This window comes from Polistes dominula, unplaced genomic scaffold, assembly GCF_049000335.1.
Source record: "Polistes dominula isolate Pdom_NZ unplaced genomic scaffold, Pdom_raw_medaka contig_73, whole genome shotgun sequence".
Taxonomy (NCBI): domain Eukaryota; kingdom Metazoa; phylum Arthropoda; class Insecta; order Hymenoptera; family Vespidae; genus Polistes; species Polistes dominula.
In genome coordinates this window covers 1,546,439-1,558,790 of record NW_028300951.1, presented here as the reverse complement: position 1 = coordinate 1,558,790, position 12,352 = coordinate 1,546,439, and the positions used below count along the sequence as shown (strand labels likewise).

The following is a 12,352-nucleotide window of genomic DNA, read 5'->3' as shown; positions in this document are numbered from 1 at the left end:
ATTATAAAACGTTAATCACGGTATTATTACACATGCTGAGCATACTTTGTTTTGTAGTCGTATACAATTTCGAATGAATTCTGACGGCAATGATATATATATATATATATATATGAATGTATGTTAGTATATTTACACAAACATATGTGTGTGTGTGTATGCACAATCAACATTGGTGGTTTTATTCGAGTTGTGTTTGCGTAACGATCTTCTCTCGTGTAAGTATTTACGCGAACAAAAATGAAAATGAAAAATTGCAATAAAAATGAAACACTCTCGTGTATACATATGTGTGTGTGTATATATAATGTGTATATGTCAGTTATATATTACACAGATGGTGTGTAATGTGTATTAGTATTGTTGACGAAACTGTCATTTTATTACGAATACGTGATCGAATGTAATGAAATTTCTTTTTTTATGTGCTAAATATGACAATATTTAATTTATCGATGAATCATACGTAAAAAAGGGGAAAAAGGAATTTGTATAATTGATAAAAAAAAAAATTAATCGTTGTATTAATTAATTAAACAACACATTAGTGACACATAACAGTAGAATCAACGAATTTAATAATAATAATAATAATAATAATTTGTAGTGTATTATATTTAAATGATATTTAAGGATGTATAATAAAAAAATTGTATATGCATTGATTAAAGTAATAATATTTGTTGAAAATCGTCACAAATTATGTCGTAGATATAAATATAATTATGTTATATAAATGAAATATAATTAAATAAATGAAATATAATTTATTTATGATATTATTTTAATTGCGAATAATTTTGCATGCCAAATTTGTTATCGATATTGACATTGTATTACGAATAAGCAAGAAATAATATGGCTTCTATTTATTTATTTATAATTTTAATGTAATTTAAAAAAAATTTATTAAATATATAAATAAAAATATAATTTATATAAATGAAATTTCAAATGTTATAATTTAATATAATATAATATAATTTAAAAATAATATAATATTTAATAAATATATTTTAATAAATATAATTACGTTATAAATGAAATATAAATAATTAAGTAAATATAATTTATTTATTATAAAATTAATAAAATTTAAATAAATTTTAATAAATATAATTTAAATAAAATTCAATAGAATATAATTCAATAAATATAATTTAATAAATATATATATATATATATATATATGTGTATATACTTTACACATTATATGATGAACAAAATAAAAAACATAATAATAATTATAAATAAAAAATATGTTAATGTGTAACTACTCACCTATGATCCACAAGACCGGAACTTGGATTTCTACTATGACACCTTATTACAGTATCATGAGTCAATCTGCTACCACTTGGTTGCAATGGATCCGTGTTTTCATCAGTCCCAGTGCCAGTACTTTCGGCATACAATCCTGTCATGGCATACATGCTCTCGTTACGTCTATGTCCAGCATGATAATTGCTACCAGACTCGGACCTGAAAGTTTATTTTTGCACCATGTTAATTGAAAGTTTTAGCTGAACGATAACGATAACGATACTCCAACCATCCCCCCTTCTTTCCTCTCTCTCGTATGTGTCATGTGATCTTTTTGTTCCATGAAATGTCATATAAATAAAACATATATATGTATGTGTGAAAGATGGAAATTGGATAATGTCAAAATTCACATGGTCAACATATATATTAAACATGTGTCAGTGAAAGATCAAATTTTTTTTCATTTATTTTTATATATATTTTTATATTATATAAACATAATACAAACAAACTAACATGTGTGAATGAATTTTCAAATATTATTTTAATATTAATTACATTTAATTTAATATATATATATTAAATTTAATTAATATTGAAATAATATTTTTTTAATTTTAGTAATTTATTAAATTAATTTTTAATTAATTATTATCTATATTTTTTTTTTCAATTTATTTAATTTAGATATATTATATTAATTAATTTATATACTAATTTAAATTTAAATTAAATTATATATATTAATTTAATTATATAATTATTTAATATTTATATATATATATATGTATAATAAATGACGTAATATTGTTTAAATTGAACTTCAACAAAATTTATAATTTTTAAGTGATTCGTAGAGTCAACATTGACAATTTTCAAACTCTGACGCATTTCACACCATTAATTCATAGTTCACATTAATAATATTTATTCAATACACACACACACACACATATATACATATATATATATATATATTTTTTGTAGAATAACATTAAGAAGGATAAAAAATATTAAATAAGAATAAGAAGAAAGGGGTGGAAATGAAAAAATAAATTCGACGTGTTGTTTAGTATCGATTGCATTGCGGAAACAAAAAGGGTTGGTCGAATAGCAAGACAGGACACACACTCTCCTGTTGTCTCCTGTCTTTCTCCTGTTGTTGGTTTGGTTCTTGCTGTTACTATTACCTAACGGATAGTCGAAGGGGGGTTGAGGTTGGGGTTGGGGTTGGGGGGGAAAGGGATCTTTTAAAACCTTGCTTCTTTCATGGATGTCATGCAAGACTCCCTTCTTCAAGCAAAAGGATCGTATTACCTGACAGAAAGAGAGTAGTAATAAGAGTACAACCATCCCTTAAGTTACTTTTCTTCCAATACTATGTTACAAAAATACAATACTAAACGAACAAAAACAATAATCTATTTATTTATTTATTTATTTATTTATTTATTTATTAATTAATTTATTTATTTCTTCTTCTAAAATAATTTAATTGCAATAAGAGATAAGTTCATTTTCATTATTTCATTTTCATTTTCATTTCTATTTGCATTTTTTTTTTAGTTTCATTTTTATTTTGTTAGAGTCATTTTCATTTATAATTTTTTTTAGTTTCATTTTCATTTCTATTTTTTCATGTTTATTTTGTTAGATTAATTTTCATTTACAATTTTGTTAGTTTCATTTTCATTTAACAGTTTTGTTAGTTTCATTTTCATTTACAATTTTGTTAGTTTCATTTTCATTTCTATTTTCATTTTTTTTAGTTTTATTTTTATTTTGTTAGATTCATTTTCATTTACAATTTTTTTTAAGTTTCATTTTCATTTCTATTTTTTTCATTTTTTTGTTAGTTTCATTTTTATTTTGTTTAGTTTCATCATTTTCATTTACAATTTTTGTTAGTTTCATTTTCATTTTTATTTATTCATTTTTTTTTAGTTTCATTTCCATTTTCATTTTTATTTTTTCATTTTGTTAAGTTTCGTTTTTAGTTTTTTTCATTCTTTTTTTTTTTTTTCATTTCAATTTTATTTTTGTATTTTCTCATTTTCATTTCATAGTTTTTTATTTTTTTTTTTATTTTTTTTTAGAATCTTTTTTAACAGATATAAATGGAAATTGCATTAGTTGTTACGTACAACAGATATTATTAGATAATCGCAAATAAACGAAAATAAATAAGAAACATAAACAACACGCGTTAGTAGTAAATAAAAATGCTAATAATATTATTTCGTATGACTTGAAAATAACTTTGTCTTGTTATATTTCCTTATTTTCCTCTTTTAACTCTCAACTTTCCAACTCACTCATTCACTCACTCACTCACTCTTCTTTCTCGACATACATTTAGTTACGTAAATTCTAAGAAGAAGAAGAAGAAAATGATGAATAAGAAAAATAAGAAAAATAAAAAGAAGAAGAAAAAGAAGAAGTGTACAAGTCAGTCAGTGGAATGGACGATGTGACCTAAATAATAAAAAAAAATAAAGAAAAAAAAAAAACAATATTACGACTAATCGTTAGTAAGACGTGCGTGAGACGAATATTAAAATCGAACTTTAATTTTAAAACGATGGTGGTTGGTTGGTTGGTTGGTTGGTTACTTGCTTACTTGCTTAGTTGGTTAGTTGGTTGTTGAGTAATGGAAAGTAACTCACGTAGGATGTCCTTATTTGTAACGAGACAGATTTTATTTTTTTTTTTTTTTGTTATTTATTTATTATATTTTTTATTTCTTTTATTTTTTTTTTTTAGTGTGCTCAACTGGTTGGTAAAAAAAAAAAAAAAGAAGAAATGTTAAAATATTAGAAAAAAAAAAAAACACAATATTTGTGTGTATTATAAAAATATAAAAATAATAATAAATAAATATATAATAATATATAAATATAATAAAATAAATAAATAAATATATTAAGATAGTAAATAAATAAGATAAATAATATTAATAAATAAATATACAATAATATATAAATATAATAAGATATAAAACCAAAATGGTTTTCTATATATATATATATATATTTTATTATATATTATATATATTTATTTATATATTATTTATTATATATATTATTGTATTATTTTGTTATTACTTTATTATTATTATATTTTTTATTATTTATATATATATTATTAATATATTATTTTTATTATATATTATTTCTATTATTTATATATTATATTTTTATTATATATTATTTATATATTATTTATACATATATATTATAATAAAATAAAATTAAAATAATAACTTCTAAAGTATATTTTACAAAAAAAAAAAAAAAAAAAAAAACAATACAAATGCATTATACATTATGCAATTTATAATACAATAAATTCAAACAAAATTTTGATTAATTAATACAGTGTTAGTTAACCTAACATTGTACAAACTGGTCACCCATGTTTATATCAAAATGGACGCGTTTTATCGTACAACCTACAATGACACACACGATTGATTTTTTTCCTGGTCGATCTATAAAAAAAGAAATAATAATAATAATAATAAAAAAAGGACCAATTATTCTTTAACAACACGCATGAATGAACCCACCCTATGTACACGAATTACTCTTTTACGATTCCCACTCACCCCCCACCCTCTCCCCTCAACCTCTCTACTCCCTATTCTCCCCTTCATCGAAATTAATCGAATTAAGTAATTTAAGTACTCTACGATAGGAGGACATTGGTATCAACACCTTTGTCGCAAAAATCGTTTGAAAATTTGCAACACCATGTGCGTAAATGCGTGCGTCTTGTATGTGTGTATGAAGGGGGAATTGGAAGGGTAGGTGGGAGGGAGGGAGGGAGGGAGGAGGAGGGGAGGGGGTAAAGAATGCACATCGAACGATCGGATTAATGTTCGCGTTGAAACGAATTCGTATAAACAAAAAAAAAAAAAAAAAAAAAATGAAAAAGAAAAATAAAACAACATTGTGCACGCGACGCATTGTGCATTTTTGTTCGATCGAACGATTAAATATAAAACCGAACTATGTTGCATTAAAAAAAAAAAAAAAAAAAAAAAAAAAAAAAAGGAAGAAAGAGAAAAAAAGTTCATCGTTTCGTTTTCTTCCCCTTGGATTATTTCAAATCACGTAGTTGTACCATATACCCGCCCCCCATGAAGAAAGGGTGTCCTTTCTTTTTTATGCAAAATTTTAGAAACCTTTGTCATGCGATGGCTAGGAAGATTTTTTGTTCTTTCTTTCTTTCTTTTTTTTTTTTTTTCTTCTTTTTTTCTTCTTCCACACCCTAATGTCGCTTACGAAGAGATAAAGAAAAAGAGCTTATGGTTTTTTTTTTTTTTTTTTTTTTTTTTGCGCGAACTATATATATTATTTTTCTTTTTTTTTTTTTTGTTTGAACATGTAGATTTATGAAAAAAAAAAATTGAAATAAAATAAAATAAAATAAAGTAAAAAAAAAATTAAATATTAAAAAAAAAATTATAAATACACCACGATAGAAATTTGACAAAACTATGGGTGTTTCTATTATAATATTTTAACTGTAAATTTATGAAACCAAAAATAAAATAAAATAAAATAAAATAAAATAAAATAAAATAAAATAAAATAAAGAAAAAAAAATTAAATATTAAAAAAAAAGAAAATTATAAATACACTACGATAGAAATTTGACAAAACTATGAATATTCCTATTATAATATTTAAACATTGTACATTTTTATGAAAAAAAAAAAAATAAAATAAAATAAAGGAAAAAGAAAATGAAATATAAAAACAATATAAAATTACACCAGAATAAAAATTAGATAAAATTTATGAGTGTTCTCACTCATCATAGGAAAAAACAAAAAATTCTAAGATAATTACAATAGATTTTCTTATTTCTTTTAACAAGTACACACACACACACATATACACATAAATAAGATAAAATAATAATGAATAATAATAATTACCTCTTATGACCAAAACCACCGCCACTTTCATTCCTTTTGTGACCACTTTCTGAACGTTTATGACCAAAGGCACTAGATATGCTTTCGGCCCGTTTGTGACCGCTTTCGGATCGTTTGTGACCGATAAAACCACCACCAGATTCTGTACGTTTGTGAGCGAACATGCTCGAACTCGAGCCGTTCCTCTTGTGTCCACTGGTTGATGCCATTTTTTGTACCATCTATCGTAACCTTATCTCCTCAAGAGTACTTCTTATAATTCCTCTTCTCAATTATTTTCCTTTTCCTTTTATCCTCTTTTTTCCCCCCTTCTCCTTTAAGTAGAGGTAAAAAAAAAGGGAAGCTACCTCCTACGAGTTCAACGTGTTCAACTGCATCATCTTCTGGTGTTTCTGACTTCTGAAAGGTAAACAAAATAAAAAACACAATTAGGTATAGTTCAAAAGGTTGAACAAATGATTAAAAAAAGAAAATGTCATATTTCTTTGTTAATTATATATATATATATTTTAATAAAAATAATTGTGATAAATAATAATTTATTATAGTATAGTAATTAATTGTACTATATATATATAGTAATAATATAAATTATAATATATTAGTGTTTATATGTAGGGAGGCCTTCGGGGTAAACACCCTAAAGGGGTATACCTGAAAAAATAAACTTCTTCTTCTTCTTCTTCTTCTTCTTCTTCTATATTAGTATTTATAATAATATATTAAATATAAAATTATAATATATATATACTATCTTTCAAGTTGGATAAAACTGCACACTGTGTGCAAAATTTTATTAAAATCGGTTCAGTAGTTTAGGAGTCCATTGCGCACAAACAACGTGACACGTAATTTATATATATTAAAATATAATAATAATAAAAAATATAATATAATATAAATAGTAAATACTAAATGTAATATATATAATATAATTATTATTTAATATATATTTGAAAATTAATTTATCTAGTTTATAGTTGATTTATTTTTCAGGTATATCCCTTTAGGGTGTTTACCCCGAAGGCCCCTTCTACATGGAATTAATTTATATATTATATATATATAGATAATAATTCGTAAGATAGATGGTAATAATTATAACAAATATTATCTAATGAAAATAATTGATTTGGATCAAATTATTTTTATAAAATTAAAATAGATCACGTACAACTTTAAACAAATAAAAAAGTGAAAAAAGTCGGTTACTAGATTTGTCAGCGATTACAATTTCCCCGTTACATGGCTTCCCATCACCTAATACGTGACATAATATTCGAAGCTTACGGTCATAGTTCTGTCTTTCTCTCTCTGTCTTATATATACATATATACGCACACACACAGATATAACTGTTGATAATGATGATGATGATGATGATGATGATGATGATGATGGCGATGCCTTGGAGGCATCGCGTTCATTTCGTGCGTGAAACTCTCGTGATTAACGTGTTTTCCTTATCCTACAAACTTACCACACATATACATACATACATACATACATACATATATACATACATATATACATACATAATCACATTTGCAACTTAATCAAACCTAATAAATTTTCTCGCTACATTTTTTCTTCTTTTTTTTTCTTTTCTTTCTCATAATCAGTCGACAGAAAAAATATAATGGTTGGTAGTTAAATAAATATGAAAAATAATTTATTATCTTTTTTTTATCTAACCTGAAGATTATATATATTATATATATATATATTATTCAATCTTTATATTTTTTTAATATTGTTTTATAAAAGTAAAATTAACTTTGTTATATTTAAAAATGATTAAAAAAAAAAAAAATGCATACGAATTTTTTTTCTCATATTTTTTTTTTCATGATTATAAATCATCTTTTTTTTTTTTTAACATTTATCTATATATGTATGTACATATGTATGATTTATGTATATATATATATATGTATGAACGAAAAGAATTATATTGTAACACTGGATCGATAAATTTATTCAATTTTTGAAAACTCATTGTATTTAAAAAGGAAGATCAATTTTTCTTCTTCATCATCATCATCATCATCATCATCATCATCATCATCTTCATCATCTTCATCATCTTCATTGAACTGGTGTCATCGTGCAAATGGATGTAAATGCAACGAATAACGGACGAATCATCTTACAGAAAGGTAAGATGTATCAGATGCATATATATATATATATACATGCAACTGGATCGACACATTGCGCTTTGTGCAACCGTGCGATCAATTGACATTTTCTCTCTGGTGAATCCAACGGTTCAATGACCTTTCACTCCTCGGTAAGGTCAGGGCCGGTCAGGATAAACGTGGGCCTTAAAAGAAAATTTCTACCAATAGTTTTTCTTATGGTTTCTTATCTTTCATGACGATAAGATAATTAAAGAGGGGGAAGGAAGGAAGGGAGCGGGTGGGGGGGGGCGGGGTCGGGGACGGTGAGGGGGAGGGGGACTCTACCAACTGTATATATGAATAACAGTTACAATAAAAATTCTTTGAGAAAACATGTCTCTTAGTAAATGAATAAGTAAATAAATAATATAATGAATAAATTTTTATAATAAATAATTCATCAAATGGAAGTATATATTTTAGTAATAATAAATGATAAAAATTAGAATAAAAATATAATATTACGATAATATTATATAAAAGTGAGGTTAGGTTTAAGATAATGCATAAATTTTTATAATAAATAATTTATACAATGAAATATATACTTTAGCAATAATAAATAATAAAAATTAGAATAAAAATATAATATTACGATAATATTATATAAAAGTGAGGTTAGGTTTAAGATAATGAATAAATTTTTATAATAAATAATTTATCAAATGGAAGTATATATTTTAGTAATAATAAATGATAAAAATTAGAATAAAAATATAATATTACGATAATATTATATAAAAGTGAGGTTAGGTTTAAGATAATGAATAAATTTTTATAATAAATAATTTATCAAATGGAAGTATATATTTTAGTAATAATAAATGATAAAAATTAGAATAAAAATATAATATTACGATAATATTATATGAAAGTGAGGTTAGGTTTAAGATAATGCATCATAAATTTCATATAAAATAATTCGAAAGAAATCTGACAAATATGAAATAATGAAAATAATGAATAAATATATTACTATCGTATTATATTGTTAATTCTCTTTCTTTATTATTTAATTAATTAATTAATTTATTTATTTATTTATATCTTTGATTATTGTCTATTTATAATTTATTTAAAACGATTATAATTGCAATTCGACGAAATGAGACAAGAATCGTGTCTCTCGTAAAGAGCATAACAGTTTGAGAAGCGTGACGCAACAGAAGGAAGATATACAAGAGTGAAAAAGAACGAAATATACCATCAAACCATACACACACACACACACATACACACTATAGTAAACTTTCTACTATGAGTAGGATGAAAAAAAAAAAAAAAAAATAAAGAAAAATAAATAACAGTTAACGGCGTAATTCTCATTCGCACTTCCGTTCACGCCATTTTTATCCAACTACGTTGTCTTTTTTTCTTCTTCTTTATCTTCTTCCTACTTTATCAATCGTTCGTGAGAACATTATTTTTATTCTTTATTATTAACAAACCATTGTATGATATAAATATATCACACACATAGTTACATACATATATATATAAATTAATTAATATCATTAATTAAGTATATACATATATATACTATATTTCAATTTTGATAATAACAATCAATAATAAACTTTCAAATAAATTATTAATAATTATTTAAAAAGATAATTAACGTTCAACAAACTATTATAAACATTTTCTATATTAATTGAGATAGTACAAATAATTATCTAAATATTTGAAGCATAACATTTCTAAATTCATCATTTATTAGATAAATTGATCATAAATAATCGAAGTATATATATATATAGATGAACGATACCGTAATATTGAGTAAAATTATCTAATAGATAAGACACGATAGGATAGAATACAATTTGAAACTTCAAAGGACCGAAAATCTCAGTGCAAACGTGTTTCACCTATTCGGCAACTATAATTGGCCTCGAATTAATTAATGAACTGCGTCCTCTCTTGGCGTTCACATTCGCACCAACTAAAGTATGCAAACCTTATATATACACACACACACACACACACATCTATATATATATATATATGTGCATTTATATACAAATGTATTCGTGCATATAGAACGAACTTTACGTAAGAGAAACGTTTGCGCAAGTAGTCATCTTATTTGGTACTTTAAATATTCTCATCTTCTCTTTCGTTGATATACATACATACATATATATATATATATATATATCTTCTTTAATTTATTTTTAAACAAAGCCTCAAATAAAAAAAAAAAAAAAATAATATTTAATTATAATTATAATTGACAAGTGAGAAAGATATATTCCCATGATTATTTATATTCAAAAATATTTATTATCAAATTTGTTTTATTACTTTCTTAAATCATTTATCTCCACCTTCATCCATTCACCATTTAATAAACATTCACAAATAAGTATAACATATATATATATATATATATATATATATGTATAATTTATTATTATTATTATTTATATCATATATTAATTTATTATTGCATATATTATTAATTATATAATTATATATATATAATTATTTATATATTATTTTTTTATTATGAAATTTTATGCATTATCCTAACTCAACTTTTATAATATTATTGTAATATATTTATTCTTATTTTAATTATTAATAATAATTCTACTATTTTCAAGATATATATATATATATATATATATATATATATATATATATATATATGAATAAACTCATAATAAAAATTAAACTCATTATTATTATTATTATTATTATTATTATTATTATTATTATTATTAATAATATTAATAATTATTTGTTTTATCGAACGATTTAGGAAAATTGTTATAGTTAACAATTTGTATTTTAACTTGTTTTTCTTCATTTAATCATAACATTCAGCCCCTCCCCCCACCACCACCATCACCACCACCACCATCACCACCACCACCACGAGTTGGTTGTATACTTATCGATCATAAATGTCCTTGATTTTACTCTACCTATGAAAAATTGAAATAACCCAAGACTGACGACGAGTGTGTAAAGGCTTAATGTTTGTTAAAAAAAAAAAAAAAAAGAAAGAGTGTGTGTGTGTGTGTGTGAGAGAGAGAGAGAGAGACAGACAGAGAGAAAAAGTAAAATAAAATAAAGAAAAGTAGAATAAGACAGGTTAGGTTCAAAGTCAAGGACACTTCTAGTATATACAACAATAATAATAGGGTATTTATGTATTTATGAGATATATCCTTTACTTATCGCTAAGACCTGTCTCGTTCGATAGATCGATAAATTCGTAATACGACGAGTTAATACGACGAAAGATTTTATTTTAATATATACAAGTAATCCACACACACACACACACCCATATAACCCATATATTGTCAAAAGAAAAAAAAATAATTATTATGTTATGTAGCAATTTGTTGTACGTCAATTCAATTAAGTACAAATTTATATATATATATATATATTATAATTTTAAATTTATTTAATTCCATTAATTTAATATATTATTTTTAATTATAAACAATTAAGATATTTATATATTTTTTTTAATAATATTTAATTGTATTATTATAATATATTATTATTATAAATTAAAATATATTATTATAATTAATTGCTACTATTATAACTAAAATTATAAAATATAATAATAAAAATACATATTTAATGTTTGTTTTAATAATTAATTATAATTATTAAAATTATTATTATTATAAATTAAAATATATATGTTAAATTAATAATAATATAATTTATAAATAAAAATTATTATTTTTTAATTATAATTAATAATTTATTATATATAATTTTATTTAATTATATTTCCTTTCTTCTTACAAAAAAAAATTATTTATATATATAAATATAAATATGTTTAAAATTTATTTTTTTTTATTATTATTATTATTATTATTATTATTATTATTATTATTATTATATATAATATTGTTATAAAATAATATTTATTATAAATTTAATTAATCTTATTCTTATTATTATATATAATAATATTATT

At 22.7% G+C, this 12,352-nt stretch overlaps 1 protein-coding gene across 2 annotated transcripts in view; it reads right to left on the bottom strand.

Annotated features, from left to right (window-relative positions):
* The window catches only part of LOC107070067 (Organic anion transporting polypeptide 30B), a 52,937-nt gene that overhangs the window by 12,806 nt on the left and 27,779 nt on the right, over nt 1-12,352 (bottom strand). For both annotated transcript variants that reach the window (XM_089171985.1, XM_015327914.2), the window contains exons 2-3: nt 6,212-6,610; nt 1,282-1,482 (exon numbers count right to left, since the gene is read on the bottom strand). In XM_089171985.1, coding sequence (XP_089028111.1) covers nt 1,282-1,482; nt 6,212-6,432 — 422 coding nt within the window. In that variant the 5' untranslated portion in view covers nt 6,433-6,610. The remainder of the gene's footprint in view (nt 1-1,281; nt 1,483-6,211; nt 6,611-12,352) is intronic.